The sequence below is a fragment of the Diadema setosum genome, chromosome 6 (assembly GCF_964275005.1).
Source record: "Diadema setosum chromosome 6, eeDiaSeto1, whole genome shotgun sequence".
In the NCBI taxonomy this organism is placed as follows: domain Eukaryota; kingdom Metazoa; phylum Echinodermata; class Echinoidea; order Diadematoida; family Diadematidae; genus Diadema; species Diadema setosum.
The window spans coordinates 13,838,898-13,861,276 of NC_092690.1; the positions used below are offsets into that span (position 1 = coordinate 13,838,898).

General features: G+C 38.5%; 1 protein-coding gene across 2 annotated transcripts in view; it reads left to right on the top strand.

Annotated features, from left to right (window-relative positions):
* Positions 1 to 368: 368 nt before the first annotated feature.
* Positions 369 to 22,379, top strand: part of LOC140229435 (protein C-ets-1-like) — a 47,092-nt gene continuing 25,081 nt past the window's right edge. For both annotated transcript variants that reach the window (XM_072309685.1, XM_072309686.1), the window contains exons 1-2: positions 369 to 520; positions 14,588 to 14,741. In XM_072309685.1, coding sequence (XP_072165786.1) covers positions 410 to 520; positions 14,588 to 14,741 — 265 coding nt within the window. In that variant the 5' untranslated portion in view covers positions 369 to 409. The remainder of the gene's footprint in view (positions 521 to 14,587; positions 14,742 to 22,379) is intronic.

Here is a 22,379-nt window from a genome sequence, read left to right on the forward strand (position 1 = left end):
TATGATTTTTACTTGGGGGACACTGAGCTTTGTATATTCATTCTTTTTTCTTGCAGTTAGACCTATTGTTGGTGTACTCAGTAGACTCTCAAGTTCAAAAATGATAAAAATAACTCACCTGTAGTAGGGATGAGCAACATACTATGTAGTCCTGCAAAGTTTGTTAGGGGATGGGAATGAAAACTGGAAAGGTACATCGTAGATGAAATGAAAAAAAAAAATGAAAGAAAATGAAATGTCAGGGAATCATTAGCTGTCCAGATGAACCCTCATTGGTATTATTTGAATGTGTTTTAATCAGGCAAGTGATTCTTTTCACCTACCCCATCCCACCCCCCCCCCCACCCCCCTTCACCTGAATGTAGCCATTCACCTTCTGTGCACCTCCGTCTGTTGATTGGCTGGATTGATGAACCGCTCCGAGCCGAAGCACTGTGACATCATGCTGCTGGAGGAGTGTTGTCAAGTTCCCGACGTCAGCAGCCGGAAGCCCCGTCCTCACCGTCTTCACATCCAGAAGGTATGATCTCCCTTTCTTCTGATCTCAAGTAGAGCTTTAATGAAGGGGGCATTCCATACATACACTATAGTTTCACATTGGGTACAGTAGTTCATGAATCAATAGTGCTTTGTACGGATTTGTGGAATTTATTGTGGTCCTTGTATGGCAATTTAACCAGTACTCTGAAAAACTTAAAACATAATACACTGAACAAGGATGATGACATAGGAGGCTCTACACACATATTTCCAGTAATAGCAGTGTAATTCCATTACTTGACCGCTTGCTCAACAATTTCACCTGTGTGGAATTCATGCATGCTTTCTTCTTTTGTTCTACTTCCTTGAGCAATCAATAGTGCCTTTATATTGTGTAATCATCATGTGAAAATACTCTTATAGATACCTCATCCCAATTACCATAAATTTTGAAGCTCTGCACCAAGTATGACCAATTTTCAATTCAAAAGCAAAAGTCTAAAAAAATCATCTGGCGGTCTCCATTAACACAGTCCTTCCCAGCTTGAAAGCTTAAAGGGAAGATAAACCCCAAGAACAATGTGGATTGAGTGAAAGCAGCAACATTAGTAGAACACATCAGTGAAAGTTTGAGGAAAATCGGACGATCGATGCAAAAGTTATGAATTTTTAAAGTTTTGGTGTTGGAACCGCTGGATGAGGAGACTACTAGAGGTTATGACGTATGAGTGGACAACAATACCAAGAAAATATAAAGAAAATACTACAAAAATCCATTTTTCATGAAAATTACAAATTCCATCAACTTGATATTGACATATGTTAAGGGTAGCAATTATTCCCCCTGCTTTCTGAAAGCGGTTGGTCCACTGCTCTTTCATAATTCTAGAAAAGTGAATTTTTGTTGAATTTCCTTTATATTTTCTTTGTATTGTTGTCCACTCATACGTCATATCCTCTAGTAGTCTTCTCATCCAGCGGTTCCAACACCAAAACTTTAAAAATTCATAACTTTTGCATCGATTGTCCGATTTTCCTCAAACTTTCACTGATGTGTTCTACTAATGTTGCTGCTTTCACTCAGTCCACATTGCTCTTTGGGTTTACCTTCCCTTTAAATTGGGAAAGAATAGGTTCACACTACATTTCCGATCTTTAAAAGCAACTCGGAAGTTTACTACTGCGCACATCCACACAATACCTATTCTGAATACTGTTAAAGTGGTGCTGAACTAGAAGTGAATCATCAAAGTTTAAAACTTTAGAGTAAATCTTGAAAGATTACAAACAGCATGTGATCCTAACTAATGTAGAATATATTGTCTCTTGAACAGATGTTTAGAAAACTGCCGATTGTAGTTTTAGTGGGTTCATTCATGCACATGTTGTAGTATTACACCATCAAATTAGGGTCATTTTGTGGGAAAGCCACATTTTGTCATTGTGTGAAATAGGTCATCACCTTTTATCTCAAAACACCAGGACAAACAAACTATATGTAATTAAACTTTTACACCAACAAATAGCAAACAAAGGCAAATAAATGCCACTACTCAAACATTGTCACTCATGCTGCAACAGTAGATGTTACATTTTGACAATGACAAGAAATTCTGAACAGAGTTTACACCACACTCCACCAGAGCATGTGCTTTAAGTTGTGGTTTTATTTTAGATGAAAATAAAAACTGGGTACAGGTACTGGTATGGTATTTTCCTTTCCAGATTTCAAGAATTCTCTTGAAACGTAGTCAGTATATTTGTTTGTGATTCACTGAAATTTTTTCTCAGCACGGGATGTGACATGTATGGCAAGATCTGAGACAACACCAAAAGAAAAAGAAGTAGCAAAACAGACAGGAACGAGAGGTTATGGAGTTCACAAGTCTTAGCTCAGAAAATACACAAAACAAGTTCATTGCGAGGTCTGTCAGCCGAATTAGGATTGCGGTGAAGTCTTGGTCTATGGGTGCTCAGCGGACTGTGGCCCTCCATTGTCCGAGTCCTGAAAATAATTGCGTGCGTGAAAGGATTGGCGCCAGTAGTGATGCATGCTTCTCACAAACCCTAATGCCACGCTAAGTTCACATGGGGAATGGAGCAGAACGAAATTGGTGGTGTCACACCCCAAGAGTCGGGCACTGGACTCACTTCAACAGTTCACTGGTGTGAAGAAAAGGACCAGACAGACAGTTAAAGAAAGAAAAAAAGGAAAAAAAAAGTATGACGTAAAGTTCACGTTCTCATGTGCCAGTCTCCCTGACATTGTGTTGAGAATAGATGTAGACAAAACATTGTCGTCACATAACATGCTATTTTCAGACTGAAAAGAGTCTTAGCATGTTTACCTCGCACACCACTTTGAGAGTAGTTCTAGTTAATCCGCCCCCCCCCCCCCCATTTGATTGTCAGTCTGTCTGTCTGTCTGTCTTTCTCCTTTTCATTTGAATCAGCCCTATTCATTGACAAGGTTGCAAACATATATTTAACATTAAACAACAAGCATTACAAAACTTAGCCACACCTGAGAATGAGTTTCAACATCTCTTTCATTACCTTATGCGAGTCTTGAAATCAGTTTCAAAAGTTGAGCAATTACTTCAACAAATTTTTTATCTGCATGACTAAATCTGTGTGAAAAACACAACAACAAACAAACAAGCATGAAACTGTTTGTCATTCAAATCATAGATAAAGATGTGATCAGTCTTAATCAGTCCTAAGATTTAAGATGTATTTCAAAGGCCAATGCCCTGTGTATCATAATTGATTTGTAGTGAATCACATGCCAGAGTCCCTAACTTCTTTTTTTTTTTCTAGCGAGGTCGATCCCAGATTTGATACATTTCATTGCAATATTTCATTGCAACATTTCATTCAGCCCTTTCAGAGCCAACTTTAGAGCAAATAGCAAAAAGATCTTCTTTTTTTTTCTTCTTTATAAAGTAAGTATTCAACAGTTTACTTAATAAATTTGATTCATGTCATTCGGCTGTATCTGTGGATTTGCACCATAAAGTAGCTAAGATGACAAGACTGAATTAGTGTCATTTGAATACCACTTGACATGAAATTACAAGACATTTTGCATCTTAGAGCATTAATACTCAGGGGGAAAGGTTTTCAGAGCAAAATGAAATTAACATCATCCCAAAAAAGTTGTGTACAGATTTTGTGGTTTTGTGGGGGGTGGGGTTGGGGGGGGCGGGGGGGGGGGGGGGGGGAGAGGAAGGGCATGAGATGTAAATTTTTACACATGTATTTAATTTTGAATGTCCTATCTTTTGATAGTCCTTCTCCAGAAAAGGTAAATGGATATTGTTATCTTAAACCAGGTATACGTAGGAAATTGATTACTTTATGCACATTCAATCAAAGTGAGATTTAGGTTCTTATGAGGCATAAGTGATTCTACATTATGGTGTGATTTGTCTAACTATAAGCTGCATCAGCCTTCTGCATAGTCAGATTATTTATTCAATTGGTTAAGCTGACTTACCCTGACTCCTGTGTGATTCTTTATTTTTTTAATGGAAAGAATGAGATTTCTTTTTAAAGAGAAGAAACTGTAACATTCACTGACTTTCATGTGTATCTGGTTGACTGGCCATGGCTGCACAGAGCCGCGGAAGCCCCGCAACGAGTGAATCCTCGAGTGCGCTCTTGACCAACCCACAGGGAATTCTTGAAGTTGATTAGCGGAGATCAATGGAATACTTTTGAACTTCCCCCTCGTCTATTTTCAGCCAGCTTGGGGAGGCTTGTGTCTCCAACAATAAAGCTTTTCACAGGCGGCTATCAACTGGCATTGTGATGTAGGGATCAGCGGAACGCTTGGTCAACTATGTCCCCATGGAAACAATGAGGATAAATGGAGGAGGGGGAAGTGACTGCCACCTCATGATCTGAGCTTAGTGCCTTAAGGAGCTTAGTCACGGGTGATGGGCAAGGAGGGCAAAGAATGAAGGGGTAAACAAATTGTTGTATTGATCCCCCACTTGACTCCCGGCTGTACTGAGTATAAGCGAGTCCATTTAGCAGTCTTACTAAGGGTCATTCACCTATTTCATCTCTACATGTCCATTCTTGAAATGTCCAAATTGTAGGAGTAGCTGATTTGTGATGGAAATAGCAATCAATTCTGAGAACAACAATGACTGTGATTTGATAGCAGTGCAACTTTGACAGTGACACTAATTATGATGAATATTTAGTCATGTGTTGGGTGATATCAATCATGAAAATAAGTTAAGACCCTCATGGAAAATTTAGTTTGCATGTTCTCTTGTGCAATTTGAGAACATCTTTATTCCTTCAAGCGCTAGGAGTAACATGGAAATAATTGTTAATTACATATTTCCTTTATATCTTGCCATTGCATTTGATGCCAAGATATTGGAGGATGGTATAGATCAAAACTTACTGAATACATCAGCACTGCATGGACCAGCATGTCATACAGTGTAATATCACTATTAAGTTAAGTTGCATTTCTATCACCTAACACAACTTGATTTTGATGATTTAAATAGTGCTCCAGATGGAGATAGTTACTCTAAGAATTTTTTGGGACGAGGAATTAAAATGAAATGGAGAGATGTGTGAATTTTGTGATTTTGAATTATCTTGTGTGGATCTGTCAAGGCGGATAAAATTTTTGACAGCTGTGGAGAAATAATCTTCACTATCTTCATTTTGACTTGAATCTCAAGTGTGAAGGCATTTGTGCACACACTGATGTAGTGATTTTAACTTCAACGAGGGATGGGGGAAAAAACTTGAAATAAATGTGAAGTGTAGACTTGAGAAGAGAAAACACACTTTGAAACATTCATAAACTTTTAATACCAGAGTTATGTCTAAATGGTTGTTTGAGATGCACAATTCACTCATGCAGGCCTCAGCAATGTTCTGTATTTAAAGCTAGCACATTATTCTTCGTTCTTGGTGTTTACTGTTTGTGGGGACCTTTGGGTATATCATTCCAAGTCAGCTGATTTGTGGCTGATTGTGTTTCTTTCTGTGCTTTACAGCAGTCGGAAACACTTTTAAGCTCTTTTCATTTCTACTCCAGCGTATGGGAGGACCAAGCTAAATGTATGATATAGCTTCTACAGTGCTATATGTTAATGGGGACATAGTCAATGTTTCTTGTTTAGAAGATTTGCAAAAATCTGTCAGAAATCTGATACCCAAGATTTCCTGTATGAACTACGGGGCCAGTGTACCAAGCCCCGTTGCCAGCCCGCAGTTGACAGTCGTGCCTGTGGTCATGGGATCAATAACCTCTGCCGATGTTTGGCCGCTGACGGAAGCTGGGGTCTCCGTATTTCTCGCGAGACTTTTCAAGGGTCTGCTAATCCTCTCACTTCAATAGTTTGCGCAGTGCAGTTGATACGTTGTGCCTTTACGCACATATTAAAGGGAAAGAAAGGAGAGAGGCGTCGCGCTTGACTTGGTTTTCCTTCTCAGCTTTGCATTATTGTCACTTGCCGGTCAAGATTGTTTGTTCTGCGGACCTTGAGACGTCAGAAAGTGAAAGTGCTTTCATTGCGCAAGCAAGGCTTTATATTGTCTGCGTTGGTCAGTTACCTTAGTTCAGTATCTGACTCATGCCCCTATTGTCCAGTAGATCAATGCAATTGTTCAGTTTAATAGTAGCTCATTCTATGATTTTTGTGAGAAAATATGGAAGGCAAACATCTCCTCCTTTTCCTTTTTCTACATTTGCTTAATATCGGCAACTAAGTGAGATCCGTTCTTGTTGTTTTTTCTTCCTCGTTTGTTATTTTGTTTTAGACATTGCTTTTTATGAAATACAGGTCTGTGATTTGCATTAGCATCAAAGGCTGATCACAAAGAAAAAAAAAAATACGGGCAAACAGTCATTCAATAACTAAACGTAAATGTGAAATCATGGTGTGTAGGTTAATGAAGGCTAACTAGCGTCAGCATGTTAACTTGTTACTAGGCACACGGATTTGAGATCTCTATGGATGAGGGTTATGAAATAAACTCATGACCGTTCTGCTCTAAAGGTGTGGGGGGGGGGGTACTTGAAAGCTAGTCTTTAAAACATAGGCTAGGATGTTGATATTAGGTTGCTGCTTTTACTATTCTTCTTTTGGTGGGTATTCTTGATGAAATATGTATTTGATGAGGAGTAGAGCTAACATTGTGTTGTTGATATTTGCTTTATTTTTTATAGGGAAAATCATATTGATTTAAATGTTTTTGTTTTTTTTTGGCAGAATAATCTCAGTGAAATATTGAAAGTCTGAAATCACAGACTATACCTCAGCACAACATGTGTGTCTGTGGAAACAATCCAGAATTTTGAAAGTGCACATTACCTTGTGATTACCGTGAACTGTTTAATGGTAGTCTAGAAACAGAAGCATTTTGTAAAAATGCAAAGTGAAAAGCTTCCAACACGTTTTATATTTTGTGTATTGTGTCTATTGAGGGTGACCTTTTGCCACCCCAAGAAGTGTTACTTACTTGTTCCCCAAAACTGAAGATGTTGTAAAGGCACTTCTGTACCCAGTCAAGCGTTTTAATAAGACAGAGTCACACAATATCAAAGCATGCATGAAGCATTATTTATCACTTTCCTGAAAGGTACAGCAAGAGGATGTAAATCATATTGATGGACTTCATTGTGTAGATTGAGATTACCTACAGGATATTGTACCTAGAAGCTCACACTTAAGAACCACTGGAATCACTTAATCTGACATTGAGGTGACAGTAATTCTCTGATAAGATACTACTACACTGTAGTAACATTAGAAAAAACAACAACAACAAAACAAAAAACAAAAGCAATTATTCAACATAGTGCTGTGGTGTTTTGTCTATGGAAAAGGTTTGCACTGATTTCTGCTTGGGAAAAACTTCACTCCACAACTTATGCTGAAAGGAGAAATAACATGCTGTTTGTGCTGAATGTAAAGCCACATGTAAAAGACCGCAGAGTGTCGGCCATTAACCCCCCTCAAAACCACGGCCTCAAAATCCCATTACTGTTGTGCGCGGTAATGGTGCCAGTGGCAGTGAAAGGCCTACTCATGAACTGCAGATTGCATTTGAACATTTTGACCATTTGGGTCTGCAGCTTTAAGGCTAGGAAACCAATGCCACAAAGGTCTACGCGCAGGCAGCAAGCAAGGTATTGGAATGACTCAGGCTACCAAACCAAAGTTCGCTCAGGTCAAAGGGGCTCTCCTCTGGGTATGCCCCTCTGGGATTCAGGGGCAGAAAATTGTGGTTAAAAGTCGATTTTTTTTATTTATTATTAATTATTCTGGATTCACAGCAGTTGGCTTTAACCTGTTGCGGATAACTTTTGCAGGGTACAGAAATGTAAACAGCTGACTTTATCCTCTCATGGAGGATAAAAAAAAAAGAGAGAACAAAATTTATGAGGTTTTTTTTGCATGTTATCTTCGTAGTTTGTGCTAGTTGAATCAAAATTACCGAGGCAGGTGTTTCAGAAGTCAGTGGCAAGGGCTCTAAATGCTCCTGACTATGATGTCACTTAACACAACGTCTGTATAGATCAGACTAATTCATTGAGAATCTTGTGGGTTATAAGAACTTGCAGTTCGGTCTTTTGTACACAATCAACACCAATGGGGGAAGAGGGTTAATCATGTTATTGTATACTCCAGTTGTCTCAAAGAATACATGTTTTGGAGCAGAATATGATGGTTTCCAAGAAGAAATAAAAAGCTTTATGCAGCACGCCTACTCCTACACGAACATGTGAAAGGCATTACAGACTGTATGTGAATTCCTGGTAATATGTGACGTTAAAAATCAATTCATAATGCATGACATTTGGATGCATAATTTGTTAAGATGGGAAAAAAATGGAAGGGCATTGAAAAAGAATAGAAAATGCTGTTAAAAGAGTGAAATGTGTGACCTAAAAGAAGACCTAAAAGAAATGAACGTAAGAACAAATGTAGAAAATCAGTTGGTTTTCAGATGTAGTCTAGCCATTCCAGAACTTGTGTGACTCTGTGGCAAAGCATTGAATTGCTCATTTGTGTTTTGGTGGCTGTAGTGTCTTTTAATAAGAATATGCAATAAGTTGCTCCTGAAAGTTCAACAACAATAGGGAAAACGATGACCTTAAAGCAACAAGGGGATTCCAAATGTCAGAGCTTTTCATGAAGAATTTATGTTGAAAAGCGAGCTGTTATGAAAAAAAAAAAAGAAAGAAGATAAACTGAAACAAGTAGTTGAAAAATCATACAGTCAGGAACAATGTAGTAAGCTTCAGGAAAAGTCATAGATAAGTATAAAGAAAACTATGGCTGCTTATACAATGTAGTTTCAGGTAACTTATGTGGTAGTTTTTGTTGGCATGTGAGAATTGATGTCATGCTCACAAGCTTGAGACATTACACAGCACTGGAGTTTGTTTTATACATGTACAGTATGCGAAATGTCACGACCTTGTGCTTTTCCACTGTTGTACTGTACAGCTGAAAGTCGTTTCCCCAAGGCAAAAATTGAGAAAGATCGTCTCTGAAAATCATTTGGGTGAACAAACAAAATGAGCTCACTTAATAGCATAGAAAGGATCTAATTGTTACACAAGCAAGCTGGCTCTTCTGGAAATAAATTTGCTAGTGGAACGTTGTCCGACATGACTTTTTACTGGTCTCCAAACGGCAATGGTTTGTCATATTTACAACAAAAAAGCTCATAATTCCTTTTTGATCTGCGTGTGTATCAATGTCCAGCAGTTCATTCAAAAGTAGTTTCTTTTGAGGAGAGATCTGTGATAATTTGAAAAGAAAAAGAAGCCTCTCATTCTGTGTACAACTGTTATTCCTTGTGATATGTTTTGGCTTAGAGAAAAAAATAAATGAATACAAGTGTACCCACACACATACACAATATTAAAAGGAATTCATTACTAATGTATATTGGGGATATTTACTTCCCAGCAATTTAATACTTGTGAGTAGCTAATTGTCATTAATTTGGAGTCAGATTTTGCATGACCAATTTTGGGGTCTTTGCAAAAAGACTACCTTGCAGAGAAATTAGGCACAAAATAAGGTTTCAGAGAATGGCAGTTGGAAGAGGTGATAATTCTCACATAGCGAGTAATTTCACACATCTGTACCTGCTGTTAACGTGTGAAAATTAGACTGAAACTGCCACACATGAACTTTAAAGGTGCCCCTCTGAAGTTTGTATGTTTGTTGTGACGTTTGGAGTAAGTGTTCCATCTGCTTTTCATTAAAATGACAAATCGCTGTATTACACTCCTCTGTCGCTTGTCGATTATTGAATATAAACTAATTGGCATTTTATTTCACTTCAGTCTTCTCACAACGCATATGAACCTACTGTACAGTCTCTGTGATATACAGCTAACCCACAAACTTTTGCCTGTATTTTAATGACACTTTAAAATGGGCTTTTGTCAAAATTCTCAAATGGCACTCTTCATTCAGGAGTTAGAGGAATGAGTTTTTAACTCACAAGATTTGACGTGCTGTATTTATTAGTCATCTTTTAGAAGTTTTGTTTTAACTTTCAACATGGCACTACATGTAAACAATCTGGATGTAAAAGCAAAAAAAAAAAAAAAAAAAAGAAAGGAGTTTCCATTGATAAGTGAAGGTACAGTAAGTATATATACAGTCATGTTCACATTGGCATGTGATGTTCACATTATGATGTCATCATTATCATCATCAGTGTAAGTAATGAAGCATGCTGGCCGGATTTCTATGCAGAGACAAGAGATAGTTGGCTCAAAAAGAAAAGGGGAAAAAAAAGTTCAGACGTACAGTTGGCTATGAGTAATTGGCAGACGTCGTACAGGCACAGAGCAAACTATTCCAGCGATGGGGGATTTTAGTCATGAGCGGCTCATTAGCAGATCGTGAAGCGCAAAACAATGCAGTGAGGTGATTAGCTGCTTTCGTGCAAAGTAAAAGCTACACCAGGCCGAAAAATTCCAAGAGGTAGCATCGCGTCTGATAAAGTCTCATCTTGTTTTGTTTCTGCTGCTAAAGAGAAGTTTCCTGCCCAGAAATAGGGTATCTCAAATAAGGTGAGATTACAGGAAAGTGGCGATTTCCCCCCCACCTAATCAATGGACAAAAGCTCCCTCTCTCTGTGAGCCGGCGTGCGTACCCCCCATTCTGAAACAATGGATCAGTCCCAAACAGATGGGGCTAATTTGCATGCAGGCTGACAAATGCCAATTAGGTCTAGACCAATGGGAGATGGGGGTGATTCATGAGGGGTGGATGTGTAGGCTTGTTTGTTGCAGAGGATCAAGTTTTTTGCTGGAGAGTTAAAGTGCTGCAAAGTTTTATCACAGCCACATGTGTGTTTCTACGGTGTCCCTGCTTTTGCCGTTCCACTGGGAATAATGTTGGAAAGTGTGTAGCTGGGCCATCCTCTTTTCTCCTGCAACCGAACATTTTTTTATAAAAGGATACTGTGGACAATTTCCATTCTTTAATACGTGGATTGATACGGATTTAGTGGTCCAGCCTAATTTTGAGACATAACTCCAAGAGGTGTGTATCATTTTCTCAAAGGCTCCTGTAACTCACCTGTTGATTAGTAGCTACACTAGTGTGAGTGCAGGGTCTTTCTCACATTCATGCCCCGTATGTAGTCTGCTATAGCAGTTTGCCACACGACGCTCGAATTACAGGTACTGCCTGTGAAACTCAGGTTTTCTGTCATCATACACACTGTACAGTGTACTGTATATTGCCTCTCTATCATCAAGCTAGCCTTGACTATCGGTCTATAGCCCAAGTGTTCAGCAGTAAACCATTACATCAACAGTTTGATTGAGCACTCACTTTCACTGCATGAATCTGCAATTGCGTTTCTCGCTCCACAGATACAATTGCAGAGCAATTATCTGTAGTTATACAGAGTGCATTCTATACTATAGGAGGCTTCAGCCTGTGATAGTCACTAATAGTGATAAAATATTTACAGCTTGTACTGACTGTTAATACTATTTACTATCATATGCATGGGTCTTATGCATGGGGCTATGTAATGTGAAATACTATCTTACCTGCATTTAAACATGAAGATGTACATCACCTTTGTGAGTAGATATCTGTGTAAATTTGTGAATTTTACACTGAAACAAGTACTACAAGTATTGTAGTATACACAGTGGCTTGTACACATGTGGGAGCTAGTGGTAGCTGTGATGGGTGCTATGGTTTTTGGTTGTTGTTGTTGTTGTACAGGATACAGCTATAGTTTGTGCTACTAAAAGTCTGTGACACCATTAATACTCTCCTCCCAGTGTGGAGCCAGTTGTGTTGGGGTGCTGAAAGAGGGTTGCCAACCTAATCCCCATCTGATAGTTTAACACCATCGGAGTTCAACTCCATCTGCTGGGCTGTGATTAAGACTAATCACCACAGGGGTGCCCCTCCCTCCTTTTCCCTTCTCCTTCTCCTCCTCCTCCTCTTCCTCCTCCTCCTCCTTCTCCTCCTCCTCCTTCTCCTCATCCTCATCCTTACCTCTTTAACCTAAGTGAAGTACCTGCCTTTGAAAGACTTTTGCCTTATATTCTCAGAAAAATATCATTTGATGTCAGACACACATTGGTCAAAGTTTCAAATAACCTCACATTTTGTGTTATAGTGTTCCTTTTTATATTTTTTCTTTGCTTAAGTGCTCCCCCAATTGCACTGTCATGTAAAGTTTTGCATCTCGACACAAAGTGCATATTGTGATATGTTTATGGCATGACTCCTCTTTACAAGACAACCATGTCTATTCATAATCAACCCCGTAATTCTTGTTTTTCTGCATATAATTTCCTGTTTTGTTTTGTTTTTCTCATATTGTTTAATAAGTACTGGAATACTCTTTACCCTGTACCTACTAAACTTGTAGACAAGCATGACCCCCTACCCCCCCCCCCACTCCACACACACAGGCCCACACAAGAAAACCAGGCATACTTCTCCATGATTCTCCCTGAAATCATACCAAAGATATTATGGTAGTTTACCACATCTTACAAAGCAACAAGATATGAAATAAACTAGTTTTAACAAGTTGATTCCTACATGTAGCTGAAGGAAAATGTATCTTTGGGTGTTTCCGTATTTGATGTCAGAATGTCGACTTTGTATGCAAGGAAGCAATTTTAGAGTGAGTCGCAATTGGACAGCGTGTCAAAATTGATGAACTGACTTTCTGATTGTCCATACTGTGTCAATATTTACCTGACTGTTTGCTAACATTTACATTCATTTTCCTCTTGTTTGGCAAATTTGTTCTTAAAGTACACATCTCTTCATGGAAGTGAATGAACTGTTAGCAACAGTTTAGCTTTATTATACTGTACAAGGTTATGCAGGCGATTTCATGCAGTCATAAATGCTGTGTAGTCCACCCAGATACATTGCACAGTTGATCATACAATCGTTTTCGGGTTGCTTCTTGCAAAAATCATCCATCCATAAAAGATCTATTCTTATGTTGTACATACCTCACCACTACAACATGTATTTCCCATCTTCTATCCATTTGTAATCCCATCGCTAAATATCAATGTTTTGTAGGGTTGTTTTCATTCAGCTAACTTCAAAATGTAACTCCTACTACGGTGTATTAACTTGATACATGTACATGTACCTTGTAGGACCTACCTAAAGACAGTTCTTGTACAGTGTAGGCCTCAGTTGTATACATCAAGCATACACATAGTACATTATTATGATACCTAATTGGCTTCTAACTGAAGAGGTTAATGATTCGTCCAGTGTCCATATTATTATCATCTTCGAAAGAAACTGCCGTCTATTCTCACCCACTTAACAAAAATTATGTCGACAATATCAGCAAAACCACAGCCAGTTTCTCTTTCATCACACCAGTTTCATACCAGTGTCTCAAAGATTTTTTAGTCTTACTTTTTCAAACCCTTTATTTGAGGAGAAAAAGATGTAGTACAAGCAACATCAGAAGTTGTACATGAAATTCAACAGACAAAGTTGAGAGAGGTTTGCTTTTGTGCATATACAGCTGTATGTTGATTTTCATTGACTGGAGTCGAATTACAGTGATTTTTCTTATTGTAAACATCATCCAGCTATGAATGCTAGTGAAAGTAAAGAAGTGATCGTTTGATGATGCAATGAAAACTGGTTCTTGAGTAGGGCTCAGCGATTGAAAGCGCAAGTAAACTTTGGTCGTGTGCTGAATACACGAGCTGTACATTAACAGGTGCACCTAATACACGTCCCTTCCGATACTCCACCAGATGCTCATACCTACGAATGTTTGTGACTCCATCTTATGTTTACATTGCAAAGGATCAAGGTAGAAAAGTGAAAGCAAATTTCATCAGTTTAGAAACTCCAAAAAAAAAAACTCGTAGGTATGACTGTGATGCTCTATGTGCGGGTATCAATATCCATACAATGTACATGTAGATTTTATAGTAGAGTGTGGTTTTCATAGTGGAGGCTTTGATTGGTTTCGGTTTGTGCATTTTTTCCCTTTGCCCCTGTGCCCCTTTGGGCTGATCATGAGCAGGAGGTTACCTTCTTAAGGAATAATGCATGTAATGTAGCAGTATCAAACATTTTATATATCAATTGGAGGAAGAATCTGGTGTTTTGTTTGTCATTGTCTGAATATATATATATATATATATATATATAACTTTTTTTTATTGATTCTATGATATTCGTAGGAAGTTTTATGGAGAGGGAAGGGTGTGATTCAGTGTGGAAGTATTATAGTGATAGCTGGCTGGTTTTCAGATTTTGCTTGTAAAACTTGTACTGTGTGCCAGAGGGTCACTTGTGCCGAAGTCTACAAGAATTTGTCCAAGAAGAAAAACAAAGTCTGAAGAATTTTCTAAAGTACAGCCAGAGAGAATCGAGTCAGTGACCAACACGATTACATAATGTACAACAGTCGCTTAACATTTTTGCCTGTTTGTTTCTTTTTGTTTATTTTTTTAAAAGTGCAGCCAGAGAATCGAGTCAATGACCAACACGATTGCAACAGTCGCTTAAACATTTTTGTCTGTTTGTTCGTTTCTTTTGTGTTTGTTGGGTCCATTGTCCAGCTGGGATACCCCGACGGTCTGCTAGCCAAGGACATTGATCGGTATAACATTATGATTGGCGGCGGGGAGGCCCTCCGGATCAAGACTGAACCCAAGGCCCAGGAAGTCCCAACAGGTTTTGAGCTGCCAGACGAACTCTCCGGAAGCCCCATAGGTAATACATGTACCAACGATTCCATGAAATGTTTACAGTGTGGAGAGGGAGCAAGTGCTTCCTACATATATGTTTTGATTATCATCATTATCATCATCATCATGAATTTTGTTGTTCTTCTTGTTGTATTTATTATTATTATTATAATCATCATCATCATCATCTTCATCATCATCATTATCACCTTATCTTTCAAAATTATGAACTCTTATAGAAAAACCGTATCGGGCAATTGCCTTCCCCCCCCCCCCCCCCCAAAGAAAAAGAATTAGGGTTAGGGTTACGGCTACAGTTAGAGGAATGGTCTGGGGTAATTGCTCAGGGGCGTAATTGCTTTAGACCCAGAAAAACAACAGAATATGCCATGGAGTTGTAGAAACCATAATCTTTAATAGAATACTTGAATGGGCAAATGACTATATTTTCTTTATGCATGTATTGAGGACTACCTGAAAAAAAATTATTGAAATCAAGTATACAAAAAGAAAGAAAAGAAAATGCAGGGCAGATTTTTCTAGCCACCTGCCTATAATGGACACCTACATATGGTGGACTCCTAATGACTTATCTCCCAAATTTCTGTTGTGAACAAATGAACACAGGACTCATAACACATGTGGTAGGAGCTACATGATTAATTTGTGCAGGTACACTGAATGTTCAACATGGGCAAGAAAATCTCTTCAGGATCAATATTTTTTCAAACCAGTATATTGCATGGATGTTTTTCGCACGAGGGAAATGCTCAAAATACCTGCAAGAATGGCGATTATGCTTCGTTTACAATAAAGGAAGAATTTCTGGTCCTTGAAAATGTTATGAGCAAACTCGTCCTTGTGCGGCTAGGAGGAGTATATGATCGTACGTGATGTCTGAAGTGGCATACATTTAAGCGCACTTGTGTTGATGTTCTAATGAGGAGATTCTTTACCCTGGAAACCATTTGATCAGACAAGGGGCTGTAAAACAAGCTGCAGTTCTGCACACAGTGCATGGATGTTTACAGTGTGTGTGCGTGGATATTATAGATGCATAATTCTGTTCTGCCTTCCAAACAACAAAATCATCACATAAAAAATGAATTGATTTATAGAGTATGTGTTGCATGCCCAGTGGGTATTAAAGGGAACATAAACCCCAAGAGCAATGTGGATTGAGTGAAAGCAGCAACATTAGTAGAACACATCAGTGAAAGTTTGAAGAAAATCAGACAATCGATGCAAAAGTTATGAATTTTTAAAGTTTTGGTGATGGAACCGCTGGATGAGGAGACTACTAGAAGTTATGACGTATGAGTGGACAACAATACCAAGAAAACATAAAGAAAATTATACAAAAATCCATTTTTCATGAAAATTACAATTTCCATCAACTTGATATTGACATATGTTAAGGATAGCAATTATTCCCCCTGCTTTCTGAAAGAGGTTGGTCCATTGCTCTTTCATAACTCTAGAAAAGTGAATTTTTGTTGAATTTCCTTTATATTTTCCTTGTATTGTTGTCCACTCATACGTCATATCCTCTAGTAGTCTCCTCATCCAGCGGTTCCAACACCAAAACTTTAAAAATTCATAACTTTTGCATCGATTGTTCGATTTTCCTCAAACTTTCACTGATGTGTTCTACTAATGTTGCTGCTTTCACTCAATCCACATTGCTCTTTGGGTTTACCTTCCCTTTAAAGAAGGTATTTAGAGACAGTAGAGGCTAGAAAGTACCCTCTGTATAAAGTGAAATGTGTGGGTTTTTTTTTCAGAAACAGTCAACAAAAAGAATGGTTATGCACATTACACCTGAATTCCAGTGACAGCAGTTGAATGTCTGATTGAAATGAAAATAATACAATACATGTATGAGGCGCTTAATACAGATATTTCTAAGCGCACAGTTTATCGGAAATTTAATATTTAATCCCAAATAATACAAACATACAGAAAAAAATACAAGTCATTCTAATGATTGTGATTGTGAAAGTAGAAACAATAGTATACCAGTGATGCTGATAATAAATCCAAGAACAGTTCAAGATGATCAGAATGATCATGGCAATGACGGTAGTGATGGTTAATGTTTGCATTTTGTTATTTTCGTTACCCAGGTATAGTCGAACGTTAGAAAATTTTCATAATGCTGCCCTGTTGCAGGGCAATAGTTTTATCCATTGCATTATCCCATCACAGTCAATATAAAGAGATTGTACTATACCTTGAACAGTGTAGGTTAATTATGACATGTAGGCATACAGTTTCGTAGAAGCATTCACAGCTTTAGGCAGCTGTGACAATGCATTAAAATTTATTAAAATGCTTCTCACACATTGAACTGAATGAACTTTGACACCCACAGAGTTTAATGACCTCGTGATGGGGGGGGGGGGGGGTGGTGGATGGGAGATGGGGGTGGGGGAGTCGAACACATCTGACGTCATATCTCTTGTCACAAGAGTTTTTTTTTTTTTTTCTTTGAAGGAAGTCCTTTTTATGTATTTATTCAAACTATGCCAGAGCAGAGATGTGTAAACTGTTGGTGACTTTCCGTATGGAGCCCAGCTTGCCTAATTCACCGTTCTTGGGAGAAGCATGGATGAATTCGTGCCAAATTGGAAACAAAACATGATTACCGTCGGGCACTGCTCCAACCAGAAGCTGCAGTGCCTTTGCTCCTTCTGGAGCAACTCAAACAACAGAAAGAACATACAGGGGCACAGTTTTTGCCAAGTGTTTTTACATAGCTGATAAAACCCTGTGTAGTCAGGGTTAAATTTTGTCACTTTTTTGTTTTGTATCCACAGTGCGAATAACTGATGAATCAATATTTTGATATTGATTGGATTTGCATAATTTTGGCCAGCATTTTACTTGAAACCATATTGACTTTAGCATAGTGAATGAATGACCCAAGATATACCTAAATCTTGGTGCTCTGCCTCTCATGCAAGTCTGAAGTTGCTGTAGAAAAGACATGATCTTAATGCATTACAAGCAATGCTTGCAAAGTCAGTGGAAAAGAATCACGGTCTCCAACTTCTGTAGACCCTTTTTCTGGTGAAGTCCATGAACATGAGCAGATTAGTTTTATTCCGTTGTGATCCGATCACTTTAAGCTGCAATTTAATTTTCAGTGTTTTTTTTCTCAGATTTTACTTCCACAAAGCTGTTATCACACACAAAAAGGAAGAGATTATTATTCTTCTTATTCTTTTTTGTAGCACATTCATGCCCAAGAAGGTTACTTAGGGGACAAATTATGGCAAAAGGGTGATTGGGTTTTTCTGGAGAAAGAGATGCATTTATCTGACCTAGCAGCAGCCTCAGATTGGATGATATTGGCCGCTCCGTACAGGATTTCCATTTGGATGTCTTTTATTAGACCAATTTGAGCAATCGATGGTGAGTGAGGGCAGGCTAGTCTACACAGTGTAAGCAGTGGCAGCCTCGGGTCGCTTCTGTCCATAGCCCAGACTCACCAGCTCAAAGATGAATTTCTTTTGGCACTACCACCCAAAAAATTAATTATTCCCCTCCAGATTTCACATCCATTGCTTGATCTATGGTTAACTAAAAAGTAATGAAAGCTTTGAAGTTTCAATGCATTTAGTGATTTTGATGTCAAAGGATTACAGTGTCATGTGAGTTTAGTAGAGAATTTGATGAATCTGTATAAGATTGTGGTGCAAGGAACTGCAAAATCCCAGAATCAAATTATTTAACTGATGTGTGCTAATGGACTACAGTGTATGCCTATTTTATGTCAGTTAGTACAAGCTTATGAAATAACACTCATTTTTTTTTTTTTTTTGAGGGGGGGGTGGGGGTGCAACAGAGACAATCAGTTAATTCAGACTTTATCTAATGGGCGTAACACTCCGTTTCTTCTGCCATCCCTGTGGTTCCTGATCGAGAGGTTTAATCACTCCCAGAATTGTCTTACAAGTCCAAATTTGTGAGATATACATATGATGTTCAATGGGAGATATAAATCATGGCGTGTGCAGGACTTGAAAGCTTATCTACATCCGCAGTGATGCAAACTGTGTTTCAACACAATAGACCATTTTCTGTAATTTATTCAGTGGATTGCCGTAATTGCAACCACAAAGCTTACCCACAGACTTGTCCTACCTATAGCAGCAACTGATGAATGCTGAGAGAATCCTTGCAGAAGAAACTAGTAGCAAGAAGCAGGTAAATACACTTGTACAATGGGTTGTTATCACTATCAGGCTGGTGGAAAAGAAACATCCGTTAATATCAATACATTACAGAAACAGTGTATTGGGTGTGGTGATGGAGGAGGGGGGAAGGGGGGTTGGAAGGGAAACTTGACAGGTAGGGGTCATTGATACCAAAGGGGGTCACTGATCACTCTTTACTGTACATACTAACTTGATAGACTAGATAGCCATTGTAGTATTGAGTTTGATACCAATGTCTTTGTTCTGCGTAAGCTGCTGTATACAGGTAATGACTCAACTGTACAAGGTTCTGTAAGAATATTATAGCAGTTGAAGTAGGCACTATGTTTAAAAACAAAGAAGATGGAGGAAAGGGAAGGCAAACGAGGAAAAGAAGTGACAATGTGATCTTTTCTTATTAAATGCCATTTCATCTTGCCCTTGTTGTAACATCTCTGAGAGAGACCCCGTCTGTCACTGACATTCCTTTCTGTCTGTCTATTGATATGTGCAAGACAGGTGATGACATCACAATGCATAAATTCAGAACAATAGCCGTCACCGCAAGTGGGGAAACAGTGCAGTTTCCTGAGCAGGTTTTATCAAGTATTGAAATATCTGTACGACTGATTCTGCCTGCAGAGCCTAGTGATGACTATTCATATCACCTGCATCTTTCACTTTTGTTTCTTTTTCTTTTCTTATTCTTTTTTCTTTTCTTTTTTTGTTGTAAATATGGACTTTCATTTTCTTGTTCTTGGTATGTGTAGGCCTATGTTATGTCAGACAATACTGCAGACAAATTCTACGATAGTCTTGTAGAAGGAGGTTGACACAATTTTGTGACAAATACTAGTTTTTGTGCTATCATATACATGAACACTTGTATGTCAAAGCGAAAGAGATCAGAGCATTAAAATCACCTTCGCATGAGGGAACATTGATGAACATGTCATGTGAAATTAGTTTTCAGATTTGATTTTATATACAAATAAACTCCCTCTGTTCAGGAAAATATAGGAAGAAAAGCCTCAATAAGGTGAAAAGTGTAGAGGTGCCATCACATGAAAAGTGCGTACACACAAACACACATGTTTGCAACTTCCCATGCTTTGATCAAATGTTGTTGTTTTTTTGCTGCCCTTCCACAGCATGATATGCAAAAGGTCTGGTCATGCAGACTAGTTTGTACAGTAGTTAACCTGCGATGGCCAAGGAAAGTAAGGAAAGTAGAGAGAGTGAGTGAAAAGAGCTGCCCTGATTGGACGGTTTGCTCCGAGTCTAGTGAGGGAGCGTGAGGGAGGGTGATAAGTGTGCCCAGGATGCGGGGTGGTTCTATCGCTGGCCCACACCTGTTTCCGCCCAGATCCTGTTTTTGTCAGCGGGCCAAGCAAATAAGAAAGGGGAGGGCGGGCAGGAGGGAGAGAAAAAGATAGAGAGAGAGAAGGAGAGAAGGGAGTTTACTGACAAGGCTTGACCTATGACCTTTCAAAGTGTAGGTCAGGAAAAGTCTTGACTGTTATCATCAACTTCAGATCCCTATCAAATCTTCGTGCCCATTCACAACTTAAAAAAAAATAAATAAAAATACTTCCCTGATCTGCGCCTATGAGCCCCAGAGAAGTATTTCTGGTACAAATGCACTTCTCACGTCTCCTGTCTCATTAGATCATGCAAGTTGTTTATCATCATTCGCTCTCCCTGCTTGCTTTTTAAACAATTTGTCTTTCCTCAAATTAGATGTCATATGCTCCATCCTTAAAGATCAGACAGGAAGGTGTTTTTTTTTTTTTTGTTATTATCATTATCTCTTTGTTTATAGAAGTTTTCAACAACAGGGCAAAAAGTTGCATACATTTTTTATTTGTGGAATATTGATAAGTGAAGCAGGTGGGGTGGATTTCTTTTTTTTTTTTTTTCCTTTTTATTATCAATGCCTAGAAGATGACTTTGGTGTCCTTGGTTGCGTTTCTCAACTCACTTCTGGTGCAGAATTAAGGTTTCCAAACAACTTTCAGGGAGTTTTGGGCAGTTGATAAATGCAAAGCAGTTTTGATTTGGGGGTTAGAAACACGCTTTTGAAATGCCAGAAGAAAAAAAAAATTGTTATTGAAGTTTTTTGAGCCCTAAATGCATTTCTGCAGAGTTGAGAAGCGCAAAGTGTATTTTGAAACACATTTATAGTTCAGACCTGCCCATGCCAATGTACACCTCTCTGTCCCACGGGTCGAACTGCAAATTGGAGCTGCGCAGTGACAAGATCTCCCAATGGACTTATGACAGAGTTAATGAATGCAACAACTCGAGAAATGTGCTCCAAAGTTGTTTACCAATATGTTTTGATAGTGGGTATTGAAACAGCATTTCAAACATAGGAAAGTTGATAAACACAGCCTTTCTTACACTGATCTTCATAAATTTCACCAACTTAACTGAGATTCAAAGTATGGAAAGGACAATCTAGACATCAACAAACCTTGAACAAACATATTTCTGTCTTTTTTCAGTGGAGGAAAGGTGGTAAAATTTTCAGCATAGCTTCAAGACAACAAAATGTACTCAGACATATATGAAAATTAACACTTTTGCAATGAAATGGTGCTAATTCAGAAATTTTTGGAATAAGTCATGTTTGGGCTCTCAAGATATACAGATAATCCTTTTAGAAATGAATGTTATCATACCCGAACAATGAGAAAGTTGATCAGAATGAATGACAATTGAAAAAAAAATACAGGTGTGGAAAGCATTATGATAAAAAGTGTTTATTGTCAAAAGACTGCTAAAAGTGGATTAGTGTGTGTAGTAGATGTAGTGGTACTCCGCCTGACTCAGAAGATCTTTGGAACATTTGTAGCTCATAGCATGATCCTTAGCGCAATCACAAAGACACTTAATTCAGTAAATATTCTGTTGTAAAGCCATTTGAAGATGGTGTACAAGTGTAGGTATATCATCAACATTGCAATCGTGCGATCAGTATGGCTTGTTTGGATGTTTCCTGAAAGATGTGATGATGTTTCTGTTTTGTTTTGTTTCGTTTGTTTTGTTTTAGACCCAAGTGGCTTTGATACTGTCACTGAACTGGTCATAGTTCTCTTTCTCTGCATAGGGTAGGCGTGTTGTGATTATTTTGTTGAGTTTCTGGTTCTTTTTTTAACAGTGTTATTTCAGGAAGGAAGACGAGGCCATGTAGGTTGCTACACCCAAACTAGCCGACAAATTCACTCGTAGTTTTCCGTGGCTTGCGAAAGCTGTGACAGATACTGTCACGAGGGTCCGTGGCTGTTTTTATCACTCTGGAAACCGCTCAAATACCGAGCCCCGTTGCTAACTCATTGTTGAGTCACGGTCGTTGTGAACTGACTGTCTTTGCCGAGTTTTTTTGTCAAAATGCCAAGGTTTACCATAACCTCAGTGCGTGCCGTTTCTACAGGTGACTAGCAGTACTACACTACAGT